Raw genomic sequence first — 27,978 nt, forward strand, 5'->3', positions numbered from 1 at the left:
TTTCTGCTCTTCGGTTAAAAACCTAGGAGTCATCTTTGACCAAAACCTTTCCTGGCGTTCTCACATTTCCCAAATTTCCCGCCATTCCATTGCCTCCCTCAGCCTGTTTCGTCGGTCCTGGGTCCTCTTACCTTTCTCCACCCTCAAACTCCTTGTATCTTCCCTTATACTTCCCTTCTTCGATTATAGCTGTTTGGCATACGGTGGTCTCTCAGAGAGGGAGAACGAGCGTTTGAAGCGTATTTTGAATTGTTGCGTAAGATTTGTGTACGGCACCACACGGGGATCCCAGGTGTCGGGGTTGTATTTCCAACTTTCCTGGCTATTCCCCTCCTTCCGTGCACAGTATTTCCTAAGTTGCTTTCTTTTCCAGTCCATCCACACTTGTCATCTTCCTTACATCATCCAATCCCTCCAATTCAACTCCTCACATCTCACTCGTAAAACCCGCTCATCCCCAATCGATCTTATCCTTCTGCAACGTTCAACCCACACCTTCGAAAGATCCTTTCTGATCCGAGCCCCTAAACTCTGGAACTCCCTTCCCCTACCTATTCGTCACGCTGCCTCCTTCTCCTCATTTAAATCCCATCTTTATAATCACCTCCTCTCCCTCCAAGCAGAGACCTCACGATAACATTTATTATTTTTGTTTAATATTCTTGTAATTTTCTCTTCTGCCTTACTGGCTTTTTTTTTTCGATTTTGTAACTTCATAGAAGGTACTTCCTTTATTTTATATCATGTAAATTATTCTTAGGGGACACCAGTCCCAGAATAAAGTTATTTTTCTTCTTCTTCTTCTCCTTTGTTGATCTTGTAGGTGCAGTACGGTAGCGCTGCTTGACAATGATGTTACGTAACAAATGTCTGACATGGTCCTAATGAAATCCAACTTATGTCTCATCAACATTATCTCAATTATGTTTCGTCACTGAATGCAGAGCAAAATTCAGCTGCCATACTGCGCTTTAATTCAAACAATAAGCACTAGTAACTATTGAGTTTGAAGGTTTTTCCATGAATTTTAACTTCATTTTTAAACTTTGCTAAGTTTTTTTTTCGGTAACTTAGAATGGCTGCAAACTCTATGTTCTGTCATCAGAGTTTCTAATTCTACCTCTAGCTATTAGGTTAGATCTGGCTCACCAGGGTCAAATAATTACTAAGACCTAAAAATAAAAATTAGGCAATAAATTAAAAGTAGGGAAGGGTAAAGGAGAAATTTCTTAAAGGAATTCTTCCTCGACAATTTTATAAAACAAGGGAGACAATAAAAAAGAAAAATTTAACACCGTATTTGTTAATTTATAAATTAATTGTTTACTTCAAAGGAGAAAAGTCTTTGGTAAAATAATCAAATATCGCATGCTAAATAAATAAAATATGCAAATAAAGTTTTTCAATAAAAATGTATATAAATAAAAATGCTTCCCTTCCTGGGAATTTACATATCCCTACTTATAACATTCATCTACAAATGTACAAATTAAGTCATTTAACAACGTAATAATTTTTGTTACTCACCAGGCGAAAAAATGCAACTGAATATTTACAGACTGTGCACTCTACAAGTTAAAACAAAACCCAATAAATTAATCTTATTAAAATTAGTTATTAACATATATATGTAACATATAAATATAAATATCACAAGCTTATATTTACGATAACAAATCGCCAAACAATCCTGAAATTATTATAACATTAAATTATTATAACAATTATAATTTATGTAATTTGATTTCTAACAAAAACCATTTAATGAACTAGATTGCACATTCAATCTTTCTACAAAAATATTAATCTTGTTTAATTAACTACTTTATTTTCTATTTTTAGCTTTGAAAATCTCACTTGTTTAATTTGTAACTGTAATTGTATCATTGTTCTTTTTATTTATTTATATAGTCACTATAATTTCAACTGATAATTTTTTGCTTATTTAATGCTTGCTCAAGAAAAGCACATATAAATTTTTATCATACAAAGGTAACAATCTCAAAATAACATTCATTACTTTTTTTTAAATATAATTTTACACCAAATGTTATTAACTTTGCCAATAATTCTTCGTTTGAGCTTTGACCTAAAAATTCACCCTGGTCAGCATATTCAATAAGCAATCCCTCATTAATCTTTCATATTGGGTAATTTAAACATTAAAAAAAATGTGAGAGGGGCCCATAATTTTATCCGCTTACATCTTGACACAATCATTTAACAATTAAATAATTTTTCATCATTGCAATATACTCTCAATTGTGAATACGTTAAAACCAATCATTAAGTATATTAAAGTTGAATATTAAAAATTACATATAAAAGTAAAATAAAAACTTGCTGTCGATTAATTGTTTGGAGGCGTCACCTGCCACACTATAAGATAACACGGATCACTTTTCTTTTCGACAGAGGTATCATCATCATCGTCATCACCTGAAAATACCACCACTAGATAATAAATCACAAATAAAAATTAAAAACACAATACAACTAGTGCCCAAAACCTGTATTAGTATTTGTGAAGAAAATAATGCATTGGTTAGCCATGCCATGTTTGATTAAATTAAATTTTGCACTCAGATTAGGTTTAGGATAAGAGAAAAAGAAATATTGTTTTTGAATGGCAATTAATAACAGTAAAAGTTTAAGAATTGAGAATATCAAGGAAAACAGAGTGAAGGGCTAGAATGAAAAACAGACTGATTATTACAATTTGTTCATTATGTCCATGAAACAATAATGACAATAAGACAGTTAAGACAGATAAATAGAAAAATGTTATGTTCCATTCCAAGAACTAAAAATACCTTCAAGCTAATAACAAAATTTAAATTTATCCAGTAGATACTGTCATTTTATGGGACTGCAATGGCCGAGGGGTCAGGCCATTGAAGTTTTGAATTTTAATTTTATTTTGTTCAATAACAGATGAACCAACACTTCGACCGTGTTTTCTTCTTTTTTTGCTTCTCTTTTTGCAGAAGAGCAAGCACTTGTTTTTCTTAGGTTCTCATCATACCCCTTGTGAAGAGGTGTTTCCTTAAATAGACCAAACGGCCTTGTTAGTGCAATTTCTGAGGTAATAAAGAAAAGCCACTATTTAAACAGTACATCTTTTAGACTGCAGTGGAAGAAACGTTGACTAAAGACACCAGAGACCATGGGAAAAAAATTCTGGGTCGACTTATATTCGTATTGCCATGACTTGCATACTGAGCTAGAACCCCGTAAATACTGATGTTAAAAATAGTAATAAAGTGAGCTCTCGAAAAAGAGGCCAAGGTATCACAGAAATCAAGACAGAATTGAACATTCGGCCATAAAATGGCAGATTGCAATTATACTGAATTCACTATTTTTCGTGCTCCGCTTGACCAATTAATATCATTCAATTAATTAAGGTTTTAAGTTGAGATAAAAAAGTCAGTGTCACGAGCGGGATTTGAACCCATGACTTTCGGCTTGATACGCTGCTACTCTACCACTTGAGCTATCGTGACTTCGATCCCCTAAGAATAATTTACATGAACTAAATAAAGGAAGTTCCTTCTATGAAGTTAAAAGTTTAAAAAAAAAAATAGAAATCTTGGCACAATGTATACCAATAAGGCAGGACAGAAAAAAAAAATTACGAGAATATTAAACAAAAATAACAAATGTTAACGTGAGGTCTCTGCTTGGAGGGAGAGGAGGTGATTATAAAGATGGGATTTAAATGAGGAGAAGGAGGCAGCGTGACGAATAGGTAGGGGAAGGGAGTTCCAGAGTTTAGGGGCTCGGATCAGAAAGGATCTTTCGAAGGTATGGGTTGTATGTTGCGGAAGGATAAGGTCGATTGGGGATGAGCGGGTTTTACGAGTGAGATGTGAGGAGTTGAATTGGAGGGATTGGATGATGTAAGGAGGACGACGAGTGTGGATGGACTGGAAAAGAAAGCAACTTAGGAAATACTGTACACGGAAGGAGGGGAATAGCCAGGAAAGTTGGAAATACAACCCCGACACCTGGGATCCCCCTGGGGTGCCGTACACAAATCTTATGCAACAATTCATAATACACTTCAATAGCGCGTTCTCCCCCTCCGAGAGACCACCGTATGCTAAACAGCTATAATCAAAGAAGGGAAATATAAGGGAAGATACAAGGAGTTTGCGGGTAGGTAAGAAAAGCCAGGACCGACGAAACAGGCTGAGGGAGGCAATGGAATGGCGGGAAATTTGGGAAATGTGAGAACGCCAGGAAAGGTTTTGGTCAAAGATGACTCCTAGGTTTTTAACCGAAGAGCAGAAAGGGATGGGATGGTTATTTAGCATGAGAGGTGGGATGCTGGGGAGGGAATTGAGGAGTCGCCTGGACCCGATAATTATGGCAGTGGATTTGGACGGGTTGAGGACTAGGGAATTTTTATGGGCCCATTTATTGATGGAGTTTAGGTCTTTTGGATCTTGAGAGTGGCCGAGTGAAGATCGGAAGGGTGGAAGGATATGTATATTTGGGAGTCATCGGCATATAGGTGATAGTTACAGGACTGGATGGAGTCGGGCAGATCATTGATATAAATGGAAAAAACGATAGGAGAGATGCTAGAGCCTTGAGGCAGCCCAGATTTTAGAGGGAGGAAGGAGGAGGTAAAGCCATTGGGAAGGGAGACAGCTTGGTGGCGATTGGTAAGGTAGGAGAGGAACCAACGGATGGTGCTAGCGGAGAAGGAAAAAGATTCAAGTTTAGAGAGGACAGAAGAGTGACGGACAGAATCGAAGGCTTTAGAAAAATCAGGAAGGACAAGTATAGTAACTTTCTGTTGGTCCATTGCTAAGTGGAGGTCACTGGTAATTTTTATTAGTGCTGAATGGGTGGAAAAACCTTGGCGGAAGCCAGATTGGAGGGGGTTGAGAAGATGGGACTGTTCAAGGTGCCTGGAGGACTAATCTTTCTAGGGGCTTGGACAGGTTTGAGAGGATGGAAATGGGACGGTAGTCTGTAGGGGAGGATGGGTTGGGGGTTTTATTGACAGGATAGACATCAAATTATGTACAGCAAAATGTAAGAAATCCATACGGACTATTTAGAAGACATCAAACATGAATAGTACAAAAAGTACAAAGGAACCCAATTGACATTTAAAGAAAAAATAGACAAAAAAGAATTCACATGCACACAAAAGCTTACAAAAAGAAAGTGAAATATGCAATTGAAGTAACACATAAAACATGACATACCGAAGGAGCAACTGCCACACTATTAGATGAGAGGCTCCATCCTTAGGTTCCTCTCCATCGTCAACTGGAAAACACGATGACAAACTCAAAAACACTACTACACCACTTACCTCAATATAATCCATTAGCTCTTTATATAACAGCTCACCTTTTTGACTGTTCGCTTTTTTAAAATGATGCTTCTACTCACAGATTTGTTGTTTACAACAATCCAGATTTCAAGCATTAAACGCTCATCAGGTTGAAAGAATTACGAGACCCCATTGGAAACCGTTTCGTTTCATAAAATTTATTATTAACTGTACAATAATTAGATAGAAAGCATATTTAAGAGATCTATTATATTTTTTTTAAATTGTATCATTATTGTTCTATCCTCAGTGTATTATTGGAACGTTGCGTTGGTGGTTGATCAGCAGGTTCACTCTTACAATTTGTTTCAAGAGACTTTTTTTTATCTTCTTCAACCTGATGTCGAGTGTTTAATGCTCGAAATCCGGATCGTTGTAAACAACAAATCTCTGAGTAGAAACATCATTTACAAAAAGTGAATCTACATACTCACCCTAACCTTCATCATTTCTACTTCTGACTGTTGGTACTGAGTGATCAAAACTGTAATTGGTCAACCCATTTATGTTAAATTTGCTTAGATGCGTTTGTCATGAAGGCATTTGTAGCGGTACATTTACTTTTTATTCCATTTTATTGCTATCATTATTATATTAGTGTGGGGTCTTTTAAAAGCTTATGAATGAATCTTTCTGTTAAGAGTAGCTCTGAAATTTGATCATTACCAATCATTTTGGTCTACCTATCCTTGATGGGTGTTAAGTCGGATTTTTTTTTTTGGCATTTTGTGTGTCCAGGTAGAATTAGGCAGACCAAAATAATCGGAAACAACTAAATTTCAGGTTCATCATGGAGACGACATGGAAAAATCTCATCAAGACAATAAGCTGACCAGGTTATTAAAATTAACCATCCCCGATGATTTCTTGAACTTCGCTAGCATTTTTTTGGTTTTTTTTTCTAATTTCTAAATTTCACAAACTAAACAGCAACACAATATCTAACACCAGACCTCATAAAAGCTCAAATATTACTGACGAGTTTGTTCAAATGTTCAAAATCAAAAAATCAAGTTTAGTTTTTAAGATCGAAAATTGTTTAATTCAGAATTGTTTATTACAAGAGGCTAGAAATTCCAAGGCAGAAGAGATTCAAGCCTATAACCATACCAGTGACAAATCGAGTGACTGATGCTCCCTTACAAATCTTAACAAATCAAAGTTAATTAAATATTTAATTAATCCCGAGGATATTCTTTTAAAAACCAACTGTTCTTCTTGCCAATGAATAAATTACCTGATGATTAACATATAACAAATTATTAAGATAAACATTTACACTAAAAAAAATAGTTGAATAAAATTTTTGAAAGGTTTGATTTATTTTGTTTTATACTGGAATTGAGTTAATCTTTCCTCTTTTTTTCTTGAATATTTGAGCTTACAGGTGTTAAAACATGCAACTAAGAACGACACAAATTTTTGTAAGCAGAAAAAAAGTAGTTTCCAAAAACAAACTGGTGCAAAAAAGAAAAACCAGCTAAGCATTACTCCAAAGTACAATTGGTACTTACCAACTCTGAAATCGATGTATCCCTCACCGCCGGACATCACAAGCATAGACTGCGGTTTATCGTTTTCATTGTTGTTATTAATTATCGGGGATGTTGTATTTGTCGCCGTCGCTGCAGACATTCCTCCACAACCTAGGGGCAGATTACGCTTAGAAACGATTAACGGAAATATATTTGGATTTTATTTCAACAAAAACGGACCGGGAACTGCAACAAAGAATTTGACGGAATCTCTATGACCGTGGAAAGACAACTGGGCATGTTGCATCGAACAGTAAGGAACGAAACTGGCAGGAGTTAAATGCGACGTGGCTGGATCTGCAAAAACATTCACTACCGCTCCAGGTACTTTATTTGGATTGACAGTACCACCTAAAAAATCGTTAAAATTTACCGGTGAATACTGAAATTTTATTTAATTAATACTTACTTTCCGATAATGGAACTGAAATAATAACTCCATTCCCGGTTCCAATCCAAAGCCTTGAACATGATATTAAGAGCGCGGTGATTCTGACAAAAGAAAACCCCAATTTTCCAGCTCCTGTTTTTTAATTAAATAAACGAAATATTTATACATTAAACGATATAATATACAGATAAAAAAAGAAAATCAGATCAAAATCTGGCTCCATGCTCGTATTAAGTATTAATTGAACAAGCATCGTTAATGATTAGACAGTACAGAGACAGTAACATTTTTTCATGATAAAAAAAAACATGCGGAGTATAAAGGAAAAAAGCATCTTTTATGTTATGAATTACTAATAATGTACCTGAGGGTATGACTGCTACGTGGGTAAGCGAAGCACATCCACAGCAAATAGTAGCAAACAGATATAAAAAAAAGAAGTAATGTGAGGATAAATAATAGAATGCCTAGTTTTCTATATAAAATAAAATATTAACAAACAGTCGATGTAACCGTTTCAAATCAAATTAACGACATACACCTATCATGCCACAATGTTAATACATAATTAATGAAAAATCTCAGGGGGGTGATTGAAATCAGAATGATGTGTTATTTTATGCAGGGAATGTTTTTAAAACCATGTTAACCCCAAGAAAATGATAGTAAAATAGACGTTTTGGCAACCAATTTGTTCCATCGCCTCTATTTACATAAAATTACTTTTAAAAAAATTTTTTTTTTAAATTAAACTAATCATATTAAAACAATATGATTCTCCAGAAAAGAGCAAATCTACTATCATTTGTTAAATTATCATATTTTTTAGCTGAAAACATCAAAGGCAATGCTAAAACAAAAAGTGCTCATGCTGCTTTTATATGAGTGTCGGGAGTTAATTCGCGTTTAAAATGAAAGGAGGATCATGAGATAGCTCTCTATGTTAAAGCTAATATACAGACCTAGCATTTTGCTGACGTAGGGTTCTATATCAACATCCTGTAGGTGCTCGTATGTATGGGCGTGGTAAAGCCGGAGTGTCGAGTCTAATCTGATAGACACCCAGACACCATCACCGACCCATGCCATTAACTTTACATGGCTTTCTTTCCTCGGATGGACGTCGAGAGTTTTCTAAAATGTAAAAAGTATTAGAAAATTTATACACAGGGACTTTTTTATGTTTTTAGTACCTGAACAGCCATCGATTGTGGATCAAGCACGAGTATTTTATTTTTGTAGCCACACCATACTTTGTTGTGCACTACTAACAGGCATCGCATGGATTGCTGAGGTGGGCCGAGATGAACTATGTGGTAATGGTTGAGATCCCACTGGCCGTCACTGCCTCGTCTAAATATTGCGACTGTGCAATCAGCGACGGAACACAAAACTCTACCTCGCACATGACTGGAAAACAATGAGATAGTTTTTAATTTTTTTTTTAAATTATAATTTGAGTTTTATTATACTTATAATCTTTTAAATCAGTCTTCTTATCATATAAATGTGGTTTAAAGAAACTTACACTATACTTAGTACAGCATCTTTCAATTTGATCGAGTGGAGGCACTTTTTCCAATTTGACACAGCAGAATGAACAAATATGCAACCGTTCTGAGCCCCGAGCCACATTGTTGGCAAAATACTGCTCGCCTTTTCTAGCTCTTCATTGGCTAAATCATTTACTGAAATTAAAAATTTAATGAATTACTAACTGATAGAAAAAAAAACTTGTTAATTAATAAAATATAGATTATAATAATCCACTTGTTAACATGCCTAACAATTTGAGAAAAATGATTTCAATAATTTACACGAGAACAAAAACTAATATTCATTGCCAGGCATTTTGGGTTATTTTATCCTTATTCTAATGTGGTTGTTTTTGGGCTGGATCACACATTTTTCAGACAAACATTTTTGTGTCATTGATTTTAAGTTATTGGAGAGTGCGCTTGGGCTGAGATGGTTTGTGTTATGTTACGTAGGGTTACATTTAAGGTTTGTGTTAGGCTGGGTGAGAGATGAATTACATAAGATAGGGTTAGAGATGGACCAGGTTAAAGAGGGTTAGGGATGCATTAGGTTAGGAAGAGTCAGGGATGGGTCAGGTAGGGTTAGAGTTGGATCAGATTAGGTGGAATTAGGGATGGTTTAGGTTAGGCAGGGTTAGGGATGGATCGGATCAGGTGAAATTAGGCATGAGTTAGGTAGGGTTAGAGTTGGATCAGCTTAGGTGGAATTAGGGATGGTTTAGGTTAGGTAGGGTTAGAGATAGATCAGCTTAGGTGGAATTAGGGATGGTTTAGGTTAGGTAGGGTTACAGGTAGATGAGCTTAAGTGGAATTAAGGCGGTTTAGGTTAGGTAGGGTTAGGGAGAGTTAGAGATGGATTAGATTAGGTGGAATTAGGGATGGTTTAGGTTAGGTAGGGTTAGAGTTGGATTAGATTAGGTGAAATTAGGGATCGTTTAGGTTAGGTAGGGTTAGGGATGGATCAGATTAGGTGAAATTAGTGATGGTTTAGGTTAGGTAGGGTAAGAGTTGGATCAGATTAGGTGAAATTAGGGATGGTTTAGGTTAGGTAGGGTTAGAGTTGGATCAGATTAGGTGAAATTAGGGATGGTTTAGGTTAGGTAGGGTTACAGATGGATTGGATCAGGTGAAATTAGTGATGGTTTAGGTTAGGTAGGGTTAGGGATGGATCAAATTAGGTGAAATTAGGGATGGTTTAGGTTAAGTAGGGTTAGAGTTGGATCAGATAAGGTGAAATTGGGGATCGTTTAGGTTAGGTAGGGTTAGGGATGGATCAGATTAGGTGAAGTAAGGGATGGTTTAGGTTAGGTAGGGTTAGAGATGGATCAGCTTAGGTCCCCAGTTAGGGATGGATTAGGTTAGTTAAGGTTAAGGTGAATAGAAATAATAAAGGTAGAGTGAGAAAGGAGAGTGATGTAGATTCAATTTTTGTAAATGATGGTTCTACTCACAAAATTTGTTGTTTACCAACTATGTTGTAACTAGTTGTAAACAACAAAGAGTAGAACCATCATCTATAAAAAGTAAAGGTTAGGGGTTTTGTTACCTGTCCATGGTTCATAATTTTTCCGTGAAGCGGAGAAAATATGCGAATGGGAGTTTCATCGACAAAGAGCCCAATTAGAAATTTTTTTGAATATAGATATATTTTATAATATATATATTTTCTCTCAAGATGCTTTTATTAAATAATTGAAATAAATGGTTTAGGTTTAATGCAACAATTTCTTTTCCAAGACGTCATTCCAAACATTTTTTAAACAAAAGTTTTATCAGACTTGTTTGCCTATTCTTGCTGGTGCTTACCCCTTTACAGTACATTTGACAAATGTATAAAATACACACAGGCCAACAACCAAAAACAGTGAACTGACAAAAGAGCCAAAACCAGCAAGACAGGCAGACCACAATGATCAGAAATGATCGAGGTACTGGTTTAAATTTGAAAAAAAAAGTCAAATAAGCTAAACAAATATTACATTCAGAACACTTGAATTATCTTAATATTGAAAGGACAAACTGAACATCTCTATTAAATTTTTTATACAATTATATTAAGAAATAAAAACTGGAACTCCACATAAATATGTAATATGAATACAGAAATTACAATTGTCATGGCTATATTAATATTGTAAAACCTGCCATATCATCTATATCTCAATATTATCTATATTATATGCATACTTAAAATGTTTTCTGTGATTAACAACTACTTACATAAAGAAGCCGTAAAGCATCCATCGGCTATAAAAGATCAACTTTAGACTCAGCATCATGCTCAAGACAACGCATAAGCAATTGCTAATAGCAGGCGAAGGATCATGCCCAACAAACAGATACACGTGATTTTGCAAATCAATTTGCAACATGTTCATATTTACTTTTATATCATAAAATTTAAATAGAATAAAAAACCATTCAATGGCAAAAAAGTGTCAAATATTTCATACAAAAGTACTAACTTCTATTAATGGTAATAGAAATCATTTTAGAAAGTTTTGTGTGATGATTATTATATAAAATATTACTAACAATTAGCGAACAATATTTTGTTTAAATTCAATAAGACCTATTAGAATAATATAGCTACATTGTTCGTTATTTTCAAACTATACCGTGAGTAAATTTTTTTTCAATTAGCAAGAAAATTTTGAATATATATGTATATGTGTGTGGGTGAGTGTGTGTGTGTATGTGTATGTTCAATAAAAATATTCATACAACCATGCAAGAGAGAATGGTTAAAACTGTGAGCAGAAATTACCTGTAGGTGTTGGCATAACACCATCCTTGAGCAAACCCTCCTTGTATTCCTTGACTAGCCTTCTCTGCAGTGGCGTGCCAGGTAATTCTATAGATAACATACACTCACAACACTTATATACCTAAATGGTTGTAAAACAAAGCATACTTGTCATGTGTTTAACAATATTTAAAAAATTACGATATTCATCACACTGACTTAATATCGAACGAGTCTTGACCCAGTATATCATTAAACACATGACAAATAAGCTATTATATATAAAGAAATGTCTATTTTTCCACACAGATAAGCACTAGAAACAAAAATGGTTTAATTTTTAGTTTAGTTACAAGTAGAACAAATTACTTAGTTGATCAATTAAACTAAAGTCATTTTGTGATGAGTTGTTAGAAAGTTATCTTAAAAAAGTATATTTATTAAACTGGATAGAGTAAGACAAACGCTAACTCTGTGATAAGAAGAAAAATCTGAGAAAACAGTCACAGTAATGAGGGGCCACTCAAGCAATTCAGAAAAGCAAGGACCTCAGATTGAGACCTTATTGCACGTTTTTCTTCCCCACAAGGATCCAATTTTCCGATGTTTGAAAACAACAGAATTCTATATGATTGCACTTTAGAGAAATGTTGGTTAACTAACCAAACTAACAACAAAACTGACTCGCCCTGCACAACATGAGCATGTTTTTTTGTTTTTTTTTTTGGACAACACCAGAGGTAATATAAACCCTCAGGGTGCTGGTGTTTTTGAAAAAAAGCCCATTTGTAAGTATGTCGGGTTCGAATGCAGGGCCGCTGGATTCGAACCAGGGACCTTTACCTTACAGTGATGAGCGCCGTGTCAACGTCTAAACCATTGTGGCTACCAATACCCCCCCTCTGTTTTTATTAATACTCGTTTTATATAAAACCAGAAAAATGCCCATTTTTATTGATTATCTAAATATAAAAATTTGTTTCAATACCCAATAAATGTACAGTCGCTTCGATAATTCGAAATTCAAGTGAGCACAAAAATAATTTGAATTATGTTCGAATTATCAAGAGGAAAGGAAAAAATGTTAAGAGTTGATGTGCATTTTTCCAAGTACTTAATTAAACTGTACATGTATAAAACATCATAAAAATAATGAACAAGCGTTAATAGATCAACTGTAAAATTGAGCATTGCTAAAAAAAATTGTGAAGTGGTTTTTGTTTCAATTTTGCCCAGCGTCCTTTGTTTAAATGATTTTCCAGTGACCAATGCTGAGAGCAATTGTCAAAATACTAACCGAACATAACAAACTTGAGAAAATTCAATGAAACTTTAAGCTATAAGGACAAACAAATTGTATAAATTTGGAGGATTATTACAAAGAATAAGTTCGAATAATAAAGAGGGGAAGTGGATCCATTTTGACTGATAGCATCCCCCTGTTACAAAAAATATTTTGTAATACAGAGCGTATCAAAATACACAGAATTATTTCGATTACCAAAGTGACCTGCTGAGGAGTTCGTATTATTATGGTAAATCATAAAATTTGAATTATCAAATTTTGAATTAACAAGAGTTGACTGTATTTGTAAAATACTTATGTCTTTCATTTCAATAACATCTGTCTGTTCCTTACAATAAATAACACCAACAGAGGAAAGACCAGTTGAAAAGAAATAATTTTTCAAAAAAAGCTATAAATTTGCCAATTGGGGAATGGGTAAAAAGAGAGAATAAGAAAGGTCCAGTACAGGTCAATAACGGCTGATTCGCCGCCCCGCGCTGAACATGTTAATAAATCAGACTGGTTTTACTGCTTGCTTCCGCATTATTGCATTTATTTGGCTAATCTCATGACTCAGCCCTAATTAGTCCGGACTACCGGAACTCTACTACTGTTTGAAAATAATTCTTAAAAAAATCTGTTTTATGTTGTTTATATGTTAACTATCAAAAATGTGTTCATATTTCAGGTTTTTTTTTTAATGTGTGGTGATTAATCTCAGGACAGCCCTAATTAGTCCGTACTACCGGAACTCTACTATTGTTTGAAAATAATTCTAAAAAAAATCTGTTTTATGTTGTTTATATGTTAACTGTCAAAAATGTGTTCATATTTCAGGTTTTTTAAAGTGACTGTTAGTCGATGATTATTCAGAAATTGTGAGATGTGGTCTGGTGTGATGTACGTTTCAGAAAAACATTTTCTTTATCGTGCCAACGTTTCGATCTTTATTGAGATCATCTTCAGGACCTGGGATTTACAAACATTGTTTAAATTTAACAAAAACATGTAGGATGTGGAAAAAAGTGAATTTATACAATGCAAAAAAATATTTAAAAAAAAAATAAATAAATAATTTTTTTTTCACTGTATAAATTAATTTTTTCACATCCTAAATGTATATGTAAAATTTAAACAATGTTTATAAATCCCAGGCCCAGAAGATGATCTCAATAAAGATCGAAATAACGCACGATAAAGAAAATGTTTTTCTGAAACCTACATCACACCACACCAGACCGCACCTCACAATTTCTGAATAATCTTTTTTTTTAATTAATTAAATATAATTTAATCATGTTTTTATACCAATCAAATTATTTAAAGGATTATTTTACAAAATTGATTCATTTAAATATATGAAAGTTTTATAAATAAACTCAATACCTGAAGAGAGATGGCAAAAGCTCCATTAATTTACAAGTATACAAAAAATACATACAATTCCTGAACCATTAATGCTAATAACAAGCAAACTAAGCTTACAACAGCTGGGGAATTTGGGTTAGAGCTTCCAATATGTACAAATACCAAAACCATAATCAAACAAAATTTCACTTATAACAATAATTAATCGATAATAATTAAACTTGCAATGTTTTACAAAAATCTAATGTTTTTTCACTTGCATACTATAACACAGAATTATACGTAATTCAATTTTTGACTTACCATTTGCGTTGGTGTCGATTGGTTCGATGTTGTCTGAATGAGCCGTTTCATTCGGCGGCTCGGCTGGAGGGAGGGTAGAAGCGTCTTCGCTACCTGTAGCGCAACTCACGAATGTTATTTTTCCGATTCCAGCTTGTTCTGTTTCTTTTTTCTTCTCCTCTTCCCCTTCATTTTCTTTTTCGATATCTTCGCAATTCTCTTCCTTTGGAGAATCGGGTTCACTGGTTCTCACATCCTGTGGTTCATCCTCGGATGGATAATCACCCTCGCAGGCCCCTAAAATAAGATATTCAAGTTTATGAAAAAAAAAAAAAAAAACTTGAATAAAAAAAACTTACCAGGTACACTAGCTATACAAAGGATATAAGACTGGCAAACTCTAAATGCTAAAAGTATATCAGCAGGGTTATTAGCTTCTATCACAGTGACGTGACTATTGGACCTGGCACTCGTACAGATCCAAACTAGGGAAGACAGTTGTTCTTGGCTTTCTTTCCTCTGCCTTTCACCTTCCTGGAAAATCAATAAAAATTAAAAAATGTGTAAAGAATATTTTTAAGTTTAAATAAATTACTTCTATGTCTTTTTCTAACTGTTCCACCGGGCTTGAAATTGGTTCATCTTTGGTAGTTTCACACTCGTTGTTAAGGGATTTACTGTAAAATACACTAGCACCAACGATTTCACCACCATCCTGAGTACGCCCACCTGCAAGGTTGACTCCAGTTGCACACCAAACCTGAATATAAAAATAATAAATAATAACTGCAGAACACTTACAGTATTATTCTTACTTTTAAAATGAACATATATAACAACTATTTTAATAAGTAATACTAAAAAAATAAAATTTGAAAATTGAAATTTTTTTTACTAATGGACTTGTACATAACATAGTTCAATTTTTGTCTAATTTGGAAAAATATAACTGTTAGTGATTTAAAAAAAATCCATGATCACAGCCAGTCTCTGGTGGCTTGCACAATAAAACCGATTTAATCAAATTTAATTGATTTTAATCTTGTTTATTTACACGAAACTAAAATACATTTGCTGTCATTAAAATTGTACAGTGCTCAAAAAATTCGTAAGTTCCATACAACCCGTGATGAGCAAGGAGCACACCATATCCTAGAAACACTGCTATTATTCTTTTTTTTTTTTTTTTTTTGTAAATTTATGTAGTGCCACCTATTCAAGCTAGATGAAGCTAAGTTTTTTTTATCATTCTTTGATACAGCAATTAAAAAAAAAAAAAAAAAAAAAAATTCAAGCTATAGGCAAACCTTATTTCATTTTTATCACCACTATTAATTATTTATTATTGGAACATTTTGCTACAAGATAAAATACTACACATGCCCATTACTATGTAGCTATTTTTGTGATTTTTTTTTTTATTGGAAAAAATAAAAGAATTATGAAATTTATTAAAATTAAAATTCTAGCAATTGGAAGCAAAGTTTTATATTTTTTGATCCACTAGTCATGAAAAAGTATATATTTTCAAGCTATGGGCAAACCTTCATTCCGTCTTCTTTTTCCATTAGAGGACGACAGTATACTGGGACCGGGACTGGAACTTGTGGCGTTCCCGTGTTTTGAGGTTTGGGTGGTGTTGTTCCACTTTTAGCGGGAAGGGACCATCCGTACGCGTGAAGCCTACCGTCGTCCTTGCGCACATGGGCTTGTACAGACCTCAATTGTTCTCTACGTTCGCCTGCTCTCTTTGCTTGTATCTTCTCAAAATTTCTGCACAATTTTTTTCAAGGGCAAAATTCAGATAAACAAAAGAAAAAAATTTATATCGTAACGAAGATGCCATGTTTTAAGGATTCGGGGCCAACAACTAAAGACCATTAAATAAAAACGATTTATTTAAATAAAAATTTGGCAAACATTCGAATTTGGTTAACTTTTTTTTCGTGTCTTAACTTTGTGTTAAAAATTAACACAAACAACAACAAACTAGTATTCACAAATTGATATATGGACGAAAAGTATTGTCTCAAATTAGTCTCATTGCTGGCCTCGATTCGATGAGAAGAAAAACCGCAAAAGTTTCAAGTCCCCGCCTTCTCAATCCTGCAACCATAATCAGAAATGTTAAAAATTTAATATTCCTCCTCCTTAATGAAAAAGAAAGTATATATAAAATAAAAAATTTCTGATTCAGTGTAGAATGAGAATGCTGGACTCCAAAATATTTAGAAATAAAAATCAAATCAAAATATAAGTCGAAAGAAAAGGATAAAAGCATTCACGAAGGCAGAAATATTTTAAAAATTTTTGTAAAAAAAATGCAACATTCCTCAAAATTTAAAATAAAAAGAATAGAAAAAAGCCAAAATAATAATCAATAAAAAAGTTAAAACTGTACAAATACTAACAATTCCCCTGAGTCGGATAACTCAAGGCCTCTTTTCCTTTCGTGAAGAGATTTTTTCCTCATTGTGTCTAATGCAGGGCTTATGTGTCGAGTGGGTTTATTATACCTTAAACCAATTGTGGAGTGATGATTTCTCGCAGTAACTATTTCTCGGTCATTACTGCTAAAAAGACTGCTGAAGCTATTTTAAAACAACAATTCGCATTATTAGAAGGGTAAATTTTAAAACCTGGATTGCAGTAATTAATGTTAACTTACAACTTCCAGACACTCTGTTTGCTCTTTTTGTCAAGGTCGGTTTCATTGTTTCGCGACGCTCTCATCATTTCAGTGAACCGGACTGCTTCTTGAAGTTCCATGAATCTCTCTTTGTATTGATTTCTTTCCATAAGTACTCTTGCCATTTCGACCCTCGTGAACCTCTTTCTCTGCGCCATCGGAACATCCTCCTTAAAGAAACCCAAAAGTATAAATTATATAAAGAAATTAAAGATGGAAATTTAGGCTGAATTTCACACCTCATCATCCGATTTATTAGATTTAGCTTGCTTTTCCGCTTCTTCTTTAACTCTCTTCAATTCCTCTTCCTTTTCAGCTAACCGTTGCTGAAGTTGAGCATTTTCCGTTTTTAACAATTTTTTCTCTTCACGTAGAATTTCTTGTTCACTAAACACAAATTTGTTTCAGGTTTTTTTTTTTATAGTACAAAACGAATTTTTTTTCTCAACACAGTAATTGGCACACAATACCTGGTAAGTTCATCAACTTTAATAATGAGATCATCTTTCACAATGTTAAGAGCATTCCTGAAAAAATTAGTTTTTAAGCAGTTAGTCACGGGTGTGATGTTATAGTCATAATTTTGCACAGCATTTTACAATTCCAGCAGAGCAAATACACAACAAATAATAAATTAAACATAATTTAACAACAACAATCTAATTTGCTTTTATTTATTCTTACTTTGTAGCAAGAAGTTCATTGTTCTCCATAATTAAATTTTCTACTTCTTTGCCCATTCCTGCAAAATATCAAATAATAGTTTTAAAATAAGAACTTCAAATTATTAATAAATAGAATTTGTTTATCCATTTCATGTTAAAGGGTGCAAAAGTATTATTAGTAAAATGTTAATTCATATTTCATTGCCACTTAAAGCGCCATGGGACCCTCTGAATACCTCACCTTCGGCCAAAATGAGATTTTTGATTTCTTAACATTTTTAGGGTGTAAATGAACACAAGCATGATCTTTGTTTGTTTCCGCAACAACAAATGTACCAATTTTTCCAAAAATGTTAGTGGTTCCATGGAGGCATGAGGGGCTGATTTTTTAAATGTTCTTCTCCTGGCGCCAAGCAGCCCCACCTCGGTGACCCACCTGAGATAAAGATTGTAGGGATTGTGATCACGTGACTTAGGAATAAGATCAAAAAAATCTCATATAAAATACAATACTGCGGATTATAATTACTAGATGATACTAATTGCAAAAATTGGATCTACGCTGAGGATAATTTAGCCTTAATAAAAATTTTAAAAAATTTCACTTGAAAAAATCTCATGGACTAATGTGTTCAGGGTTTCATTCCAGAACAAAGCGGTCAAAAATGCGTTAAATGCATGAGAAAAGCGGTACTGTTACTGGAAGATGATCCCGACCATCCCGGGGACTGCTGTGGCATGAGGGTGAGGGTGAGGGTGGGTCCACTGGCGCTTTAAATGTTGACAAGGAAGAAAAGATATCTGTAAATGTCCTGTAATAATATACTCAATAAATAATTATTAAAAGGATGTTTGAAAATGAATGTATATTTTTACAGAATATAACAAGAACTACATGTGCTATTTTGTTTAATAATTTAAATATTAACTTCTTATTTAATAATTAGTTTTCAAATAAATGTAAAAATTGTTGAATAAGTAAAATAAGATCAATAAACAGAACTATTTCCAAAATAAATTAGCACAAAATATTAAGCAATAAAATTTTCCAATAAAAACTTTTCAAATAAAATATAATTTTGTTTATTTATTTTGTATGTAATGCACTTTTTAAAATGTTTTAATATTAATTAAACAATTAAAAAATATAACAAATAAAAACTTAATAAATCGGGATATAGATTTATGAATACAAAAATGGCTTACCAAAAAAATTGTCATTAACTGTTGATCACCACATGATGAAGCAGACACATATAAAGAAAATATTAGCCTCAGTTAGTAAGAATTAATAAAAGGCAAATTTTGCATACATTTTAAGCCAATTTGATCGGTTTTTAATGTTTTTCATATTGGATCAAATTGGCTTACAGGAAGTTAATAAATATATACAGATTATTAATGAAATGAAACTGTTCTGTAAATCTTTACGTTCACTATCAACAGTAAAGAAATTAATTTATTTACAAAAAAAAGAAGACGTTTTACCTCTTCCTGTAGCACTGAGTTTACTTTTATCAGTTTTAGATTTTGTTAAAAATCTTGGCACTAATGTATTTATTAATAAAATATTAAGCATGTATAGTTAAGTTGTTAAAACTATAAAATAAAAGATGCATCTGCTGAAAGTTTTTTTTTATAACTAATTTTGCAAGAAATAGTGAATATTCACATTAAGACCCACCGCACACGACAGACTGTTAGGCTGACTGTTTAGGCGGTTGATTATAAATAATATTAAGTCTTAAAGATGATACATACCTGACTGAACAGTGAATAAGCTGCCCGATTGCCTTCTAACTAAAAAGTTAGAACTGTTCATTCATGGCATACTCTTCAAGGGCACATATTTTTTTTCTTTTAAAATTAGTCATGGATTGTTTGAGATACAATTTTTTTATAGTTTTAAAAGTCTGTAGTGTGTGGTGACGCTAAATTTGCATTATTCATCGTTTAAAACAAGGAAAAGTACAATCATTTTGGCCAATTTAAATAAAATAAACTAATAAAAATCTTACATTATAGGACAGTTTGTAAAATTATAAATTATTAGACATTATAGGAACATTTTAACTTGTCCAGGCAAAGAAAAATATTTGTACTTTCTTGTTTGTTTTCTTTTTATATTATATTACTTTTTTTTTAAAAAGAGAGAACAAAGCATTTTATTCCATGCAAAATAATAAAATTACTTATAGTAGCTTGCATGCAACTTTGAAAAAAAAAAAAAAAACTATATGAAAAGAAATATAAATAAAAGAAAGTGCATACCGGAAGTATTATCTAGCTCGCTTTCTGAGTCTGGTATTTTCAGGATAACACATGCAACAAAATAGATGCATAAGGGATCTATTTATCAAGCTATAAAACATACCATAAATTATGACTGAAAAGCATCTATTCATTATGTAAAAATATTGACGTGAAAAAGTTGTCTTAAAACAAATTTTACTTTTATGTTTAAAAAAAACTGTTTTATTCTAGACCTATATTTACTGTGCTATGTAAATTACTTTTTAAATCATTAAATTTGTAGATTAACAAATAATTATATTAAATTTAATTGCAACATTAGTAATTATTGCCTTTAAGCAAGCAAAGCAAATTTTATTTTAAAACCCTAACCCTACGCACACACCAATTTTACTCAGCTATTTACACAAGGGATTGACTAAATTAAATAAAGCCAGGTGCATGAAGATTGTTAAAAAAGCATTTGAAATAAATAAAAGTTAGTGCAAAAATAAAATAAAAAATTGGAAGTAAAGAAAATTGGATTTAAGCTTGAGTACAGACCAGATGATGCATATTCTCCTGGGTGGACCCATCCGCCTGCACAAGTCATTTTTTTTATTTAAATATCATAAGCTTTTAAAACAATATACAAAGTTTGAAGGAATGAAAAAATAAAAAATACATCAAATTTGATTATAAAAATTAATTAATTCTGTGAAAACATGTGAAAATACAAAGTTTATATGTTTGGTCAATTTAATTATGTATCACTTACAACACATAATTAGAGTTTTATATAATAAAAATATTATATAAAAATATGTCATGCAAATACCAGACTCCCAACTGGATTTTTACACTTTTATCTTAACTAAATTTAAGCTTTGCAGTGTTCACCTGTGTAAAACAATTAAATATCTCTTGGCATTTTTTTTAAACAAGTGTAATGGTGAATTTCAAAACAAATAATGGACTTATTCGGGCCAATTCAGCTGCACAGAAATAAGCAACAAATTCCAACATTGCACCACACCAATTCTAGATATTCCAACAAATTTGTTTAACCACAAAAAAAAACCTTTAAAATGTATATAAATAAGTCAACGAATAACAATGGATTATTTTTCATTAACTAATGTGATTTACAATGAATAGGATAAATGGTAAAAAAGTCATTTTTAATCAAATCTATTGTGGGGTAGATTCAAGTAATTATATTTTCAGAGCAACAGGAAATATTCGAATTAAATTCAATATTTTTTTCCAGCCCTTTTGACATTTGAAATTATATTTTGGTAAATTAAAAAGTTCAGCTTTGAAACGACATCGCAAAATAAAAGAACTTGAAACAATACCTGTGATGTCAGCACCTTCGTCCATTTCGCCTAAAGCTTCTGCGTCTTGGAAACTAAGCTCCTGATAGAGAGTGTTTGCACTTCTCTGTTCTCTGTAAAAAACACAAATTAATTTTTTTTTAATATTTCGATTAAGTGAAATAGAATATTTACTTTTTTGTTGTACTCCTTCCGACTGGTGTGGTTATCACAGGCGGGGGCGGACACTCCTCCGAACTATCGGGCGAAGGGTCTTTCGATCCGGGACTTAATGCTTCTGACCAGCCTTTTTCTGATACTTCTCGTAATGAGGTATCGTCTTCTGTATTTTCGATTACTTCCTAAAATTTAAGTTTTTTTTTTAATAGATGATTATTGAGTAGGCTTCGTCTTTCACTTACTAATTCATTCCTAAGACTAGCAGTAGAGTGGTTGCTCTCCGGTGGTGAGGAGGGTATTGTTGGGAATTCACCCGGACTTCCTGCACCTCGTACGATGCTTGGCATGGTATTGTTTTCTAATGATTGGAAACCAAATGAAACTGGCCCAGATGATCTATCAACAAGAAAAAAAATTGTAAAAATGTATTCGATTATGATACAAAAAGAATATTTAAGAATTGGAACATTTCTAAGTAATATAAAATATATAAAACTATATAAAGCCAGATTCTTAATTAATTAAGGATCGTCATCTATTGGCGCTTATCTTAGATGTGGGTCATGACTCCTCTATTTTTTTTTTTTTTTTTCATCAGTCCTTGTTTCTTGTAATCACCGTCTAGTTACAAATCTGAAGGATACCTCTTGTTTTTGGGCTACTCAATTTTCCAATCTTCTGATTCTTATCTTAGATTAGGGAAATTCTTGTAATTGTAAAAAAAAATTTATAGTAAAGGTTCCAACCCTCCAACCCATCATCCACAAACTCCTTGTTGGACAATAAACCCTCCTATTTGACAGGAATTATTTAAATTTATCTGCTTATTGTACCCTCTTTTACTTTACCATATAAGGCATATTTCTTTAAGTTTTCAAATGTGAACTCGCCCCCTTTACGTTTCTTGCTGATACAGAATGCCATTAAGTATAAGATAGACTACCCTAAATGACCTACAGGTTCATCACTCCTCAGACATCGAGAAGAAATCACACAATTAAACTTTTCAGAATGGGAAAGAGTTCGTACCTGTTCATATGAGAGAACGGGAGAGTGGGCATACGCTGCCTTGTCTGTCCGTCCATCCTGTCTCCAGTCCCCATGAGTATTTTAGTCCTTTCTAGGTGGTCCATGTGAGTCTTGAACAACTCTGTGTACCGTTCGTGTAATTTTGAATATTCCTTCTTCATCTCCTGCTCCTTTTCTTCCAACCGATAAACTACAGAGGAGTATTAACAATTTAATTATTTTTAAAAAAACTAAAAGAAATGAGGGTAATAGTGTGGAATGTCTGTTATTACCATGATCTGAAGAGTTTTTTGCCTTGAGCTCTAACATTCGAACGATTGACTCGAGGCTTTCAATTTTACTTCCCTTTTCTTTCCTCTCTGCTTCGATAAGATCCTCCACCTCCAAAAGTTTCTAAAAATATAACAATATTGTTAGAATTATACATTAAATTTAACAAAAAAAATAGTTAATATAAATTAATTGTAAACCCATTCTTTGTTATTGAACTATAAGTTGAATTTAATTATTCTTTTTATGTAAGGTCTTGGTTGAAATGAAAAGTTGAATGTTATTTTTATAAAACTGATTGAAATAATTATGTATTCAAATTATGTATTCAAATAAAAATTTATTTTCTAATAAAATATTAAACTTTATTTATCCTCTGAAATTTGCTTTTCATTTGAGATCATGATCATTTTTGTCTTTTGCATTGAATAAGCTTTGTCAAAAAGAAATGTCAGCATTCATTGTAATAATATAATAAAAATTCTAATTAAAGGTATAATAACTGGTATTTTAACTACTAAACAGTAAAGTTTATGAACAGCAAAAACCAAATAAATGATAAAATTGGTCCGTTAAAATTAAGTTTGTTTATTAACAAATCACCCTCTTCTATAGATGAACATATCAACTGCAAAATTGTGATAGTTTCTCCATGTAAAAATTAGTTGTATTTATTTATTTGAAGTTAATAAGCTTTCTATTGAAGACTGAAATTAACCAAATGGTTGACAAATCATTCTATTAGAATATAATCTATTGTACAAGGGCAAATATGCAAACAGTGGCCCTGGAGAGTCAAAAAGTGGATAATTCTCACTATACCAGCAGAAACATGATTCAAAAAATAATATCATAGTGAAATAAAATAGGTGTTGTAAAATTTTAAAAACAAATTAATAGAAAATCAGCAGACACGTAATGCAACTTGTAATTAAATTGAATAGGTCATTTTCCTCTTATTTAGTTATAGTTGTTTTATAATTTAATTATTAATGAAATTAAAATGATACAAGGAATTTTTTAAATTGACATTTTAACAGATTATTGAGAATATAATATTTCCAGTTTAACGTTAAAAAGTTTTTATACTGTAAGTTCATTTATTCCTTAAATTTCAAGAATTATAAGGTTTTGAGTATTAAAGCATGAAGAAAAAATTGAAAACAGGGCACTGAAATATAGAAATAATGGTATTTATTCAGTAACAAATCCCTTTATGAAGCCAAGCCGCAACTTCTATATTTAGCTGTATATGTTAACAAGTAATTTATATAATCAATAAATGTAAAATACAATTTATTTATATTTAAAAAAAAATAAATAAATAAAAGGTTCCTACCAACAAAAAAGTAAATTAAAAAAACTCTAATTGTTTTTATTCAATTATTGAAAAAACATCAAACTTACCTACTGAATAACTACCAATAAAAATGTTATTTTCGATCTTGTAAGCATTAAAAAAAAATTTTCATAAAAAAACCCAGATATGTTCTTTCACTTACACATTTGACTATTTATGTCCTAGCTCAATATCTTTTGATTGGATTTAATTAGCTTTGTAAACTTTGATAAAGATTTTGTCAATGGAATAATCGCAATGTAAAGCGTACAAATTGCCATCGATAGATACAATCTTCCTTGTTGGTTCCTGACTTTCTATTGAGATAATTTTATCGAGAAAAATGAATGTTTCTTTTCTTTCTGTTATGCTCCATGTTATATTTATTGGTCTTGCTTGAGGAAATTCATGTTTTGAAATATATTTCAATACACAAAAATTTTTTATTAATAAAATCTTCTTTTTTTTGTATATTATAGAAACAGGCATAATTTTTATTCTCTCCCTGGCAAATTCTTTAAATAATGTACTGAATATAAGAACACAAAATGTATCTTTACAAATTTAATTTAGCTTTATCAGCAGGCCATAAAATTACTATCCTTTCCATTACTACAACATAACTCATACTTTGACAATATTCAATCAGCTGTTGAATTATATCTAGGTCTTATTCAAGTAATGCTAGAGTGCCACCAGGAAGTGTCATACATTTCAGGCGTATATGCACAACTTCCCTGTTCAATTGTTAATGATTTTTCAATATGAATAAGGTAGATGTGAGTTGTCTGAGATGTTGAATAGGGAATGCAATTGGGATATGGTTAGATTCAAAGTTCACAAGGAATATACAGCAAATTAGAATCTTTCAGGAATAATCTGTGATTCAGCCTGTGATTCTTGGGCTAGAAGGGTCCAAACAATCTAAAAAAGAGTATATACATAGTACCGAAACTAAACATCATTTTCGGCTCAGCTGCCACTTCAACGAACTTCTTCATCAACTTAGCGTTTCATCATTCAAATCGAGACTTCTCCAGCGATGAGAGCATAGACGCCTTAAGACGCTTCACTCGTTGAATAAAATCAAACTGTATCATTTTTATAACCAATGTTTCCAATCGTTCTAGACTGCCCATCCTTGCTGTTTTGATATTCTTTGCTAAAGATAGTAACAATAAGGATAGTCAGACCCAGCAGGATAATGGGAAACGACAAAAATGTATATCCATAACCGCATTTGACCTAAAGGAGAATTTTTATTGATTCACATTCTTCTTTTCCAAGATTTTCATTTGTTATACTGTCTTAGAATAACTTGTACATAGGAGCCTACCATTGGGCAGTGATATCAAAAATAATAATATAATGTTCAAAAGCAGACAGGATGTACAAAACATCAATAAAGTTGTGAGATTTCCATTCTGCGAGGTGACGAACCTGATATTTGGTCCTTACTGACCATCAAGATCAATTTATCCTCAGTGGGTTGGTTTTCACCATCTTCAGTGTGTCTTAATGCCTGCACATGCTACTTGAATATAACAAAATGCTAATATGTCTGACAGAGCAACACAGCAAGACAGGCAGACCAAGGTGATCAATAACGTTTGTAAAATTCAGAAGAGATTCAACCACTGAACCCAGGCCTACTAATCAAGTTTCTTGTTGAACTAGGATTCAGTATGCTATATGTGCAGAATATGAATACAAAAGCTTTTAACAGACGCAGTAATACACACACCGACAAATAATCTTCATCCGATGACCATTTACCCGATGCTCACTCAATTTCACTGACCAATCTTCACTTCACACATTTAAAAGAAACTAATCAATTATATAAAAAGACTCATTTATTAAAGATCTTTTATTTAGGCCCTACTGAGTGTAAAGCCTATTAATATTTCCGTTTTAATACAAACAACCATTTATGTTTAGTTGTCTAATTGACAATATTATTTCAATTAATTATTCTTTTTATGCAAGGTCTTGGTTGAGATGAAAAAGTTAGTAGTAAGAACCAAGACCTTACATAAAAAGAATAATTAATTGAAATAATTTACATGGTCAATTAGGCAACTAAACATAAATGGATTAATTATACAACAAGTAAAGAAGTATCACTTCACTAACAGCTCCCCGTGGCCACTTCATAAATTGCTGAGAATTGAATCCTGATTACACATTTGAAAAATGACACAAAATAGGGAAAATTTGCAAGCTTGTACATTGAGAATGGCAGTTGGTGTCCGAGTGGATCGAAGTCACGATAGATCAAGTGGTGCATATTGAACCAAAGATCATAGGTTCGAATCCAGCTTGTGACACTAACTTTTTCACAACCAAGACTGTAGATAAAAAGAATTGATTCAATACATTCGGTATTAAACTGATCATATAAAACTCAATGGCTGTTTAACAGGGCATAACGTATGCTTAAGTAGTTCATTCGGCTGTCCTTGAATTTTTATTTTTTTCAGGCCGCTACAGACTGAATTTGAACTCATTCAAAAAAGCAAATTTCAAAATCGATTATATTTTTATGTCAAACTGAGTATTTAACTGATTATGTTATTTATTGAATAAACTTTTAATGGAGAGGGTTCTTAGCAGTGTACTTCTGTTTAAATAGGTTCATGAAGCTGATACGCCACGGTTATTTAATAATAAATTAATACGTATCATGACTTAAAATAACTCAGATTCTAGTTTGATTCTTTTTTTTAATCTTTGTTGTTTTAAAGGTTTCAGCTGAATTTCACAGTTGTAAATATTGACGGAGCAAATCAAAGGTTATCAATGAATCATGTTCTTTGACGTTATCAATGAATCATGTCTTCCACTCATCCGCGACCCTTTCTCCACGATTGATGCGAGTGTGCTGAAGATGTCAACACGAGTCGTAAGATAAAAATATGAAATTAAAATCCTTTGTTTTTTGTTTGATTTCCAGGTGAAAATCAATGCAGACTTACTTGATCCGATGCTTTCCTTAATTGTTTTTCCCTTTCGTACTGTGTCACCAGCTGTTCGTTGTCCTCCCTGAGTAGTTCCAGTTCGACCTGGTGCTCTTGGTTTTCCGAGTAGGAAAGGTCCAAGGACTCGAGAACGTTGACGACTAGCGGCATCAGGTCTTTGACGACGTTCTCGTCGTATTTTTCTATCATCTTTTCCAACTCTTGGTAAATAGAACCAGCCAGGGCCTGGACCCTGTCCGACATGACGACGTGGGAATCCTCGTGGGTCCCGTAGACGATCTCCTCCTCCATCTCGAGAAGTCTTGGACACCGGTTCGACAAAAAGTATTCCTCGGAAGAATTACCGGACGGTCATAATTATAAGAAATAAAGGGATGGTTGACGTTACCCTTCTGCCATCTTCGAGTTTGCAAACTAGACTGCGGAGCACTGCCACCCCTATCATACTTACCTGTCAAGTCGTACCAACAGACTGTGATTAGGTCGTGAATCGATTTCTATTCTGCCGCCGTTTTTTAAAATTTTTGGCCAATATTATTCAGACAAAAAACCAAATATTTTCAACATAGTAACCGCTTATTAACTACCAATAAACAAGGTAGTTGAGCGCATTATACTGAAAAATGTTTTATAGAACACGTTTTTAGAAAATAATATTTCAAATAAACAATATGGCTTTCATAGATCTTTTTTTTGCATTGACCTATTGTCCTCAACCATGTGAATAATTGTTTTATTGGTCATTTACAGCACTCACAAACTACAACCAGTTT

At 32.8% G+C, this 27,978-nt stretch overlaps 1 protein-coding gene across 15 annotated transcripts; it reads right to left on the reverse strand.

Moving 5' to 3' along the window:
- Positions 1–1,393: 1,393 nt before the first annotated feature.
- Positions 1,394–27,871, reverse strand: LOC106662220 (C-Jun-amino-terminal kinase-interacting protein 4). 15 transcript variants are annotated; one of them, XM_014386163.2, is made up of 28 exons: positions 27,203–27,871; positions 22,888–23,008; positions 22,616–22,805; positions 21,829–21,982; positions 21,602–21,768; positions 21,449–21,540; positions 20,655–20,690; positions 20,130–20,159; positions 19,065–19,082; positions 17,878–17,935; positions 17,664–17,720; positions 17,433–17,580; positions 17,173–17,363; positions 16,916–17,095; positions 16,049–16,277; positions 15,100–15,264; positions 14,864–15,038; positions 14,526–14,801; positions 11,588–11,674; positions 8,811–8,970; positions 8,476–8,692; positions 8,245–8,416; positions 7,647–7,661; positions 7,301–7,414; positions 7,072–7,242; positions 6,871–7,002; positions 5,226–5,289; positions 1,394–2,439 (listed from the first exon to the last, which is right to left on the reverse strand). In XM_014386163.2, the coding sequence occupies exons 1-28, from the start codon at positions 27,494–27,496 to the stop codon at positions 2,436–2,438; spliced, it is 3,717 nt and encodes a 1,238-aa protein (XP_014241649.1). In that variant the 5' UTR covers positions 27,497–27,871; the 3' UTR covers positions 1,394–2,435. The 15 variants fall into 15 exon arrangements, with proteins under 15 accessions (XP_014241649.1, XP_014241733.1, XP_014241667.1 ...); XM_014386247.2 differs by lacking the exon at positions 5,226–5,289 and having other exon boundaries at positions 17,021–17,095; XM_014386181.2 differs by lacking the exon at positions 7,647–7,661 and having other exon boundaries at positions 27,203–27,870.
- Positions 27,872–27,978: the final 107 nt, after the last annotated feature.

Source organism: Cimex lectularius, unplaced genomic scaffold (genome assembly GCF_000648675.2).
Source record: "Cimex lectularius strain Harlan isolate CLEC.00 unplaced genomic scaffold, Clec_2.1 scaffold220, whole genome shotgun sequence".
NCBI classification, from domain to species: Eukaryota; Metazoa; Arthropoda; class Insecta; order Hemiptera; family Cimicidae; genus Cimex; species Cimex lectularius.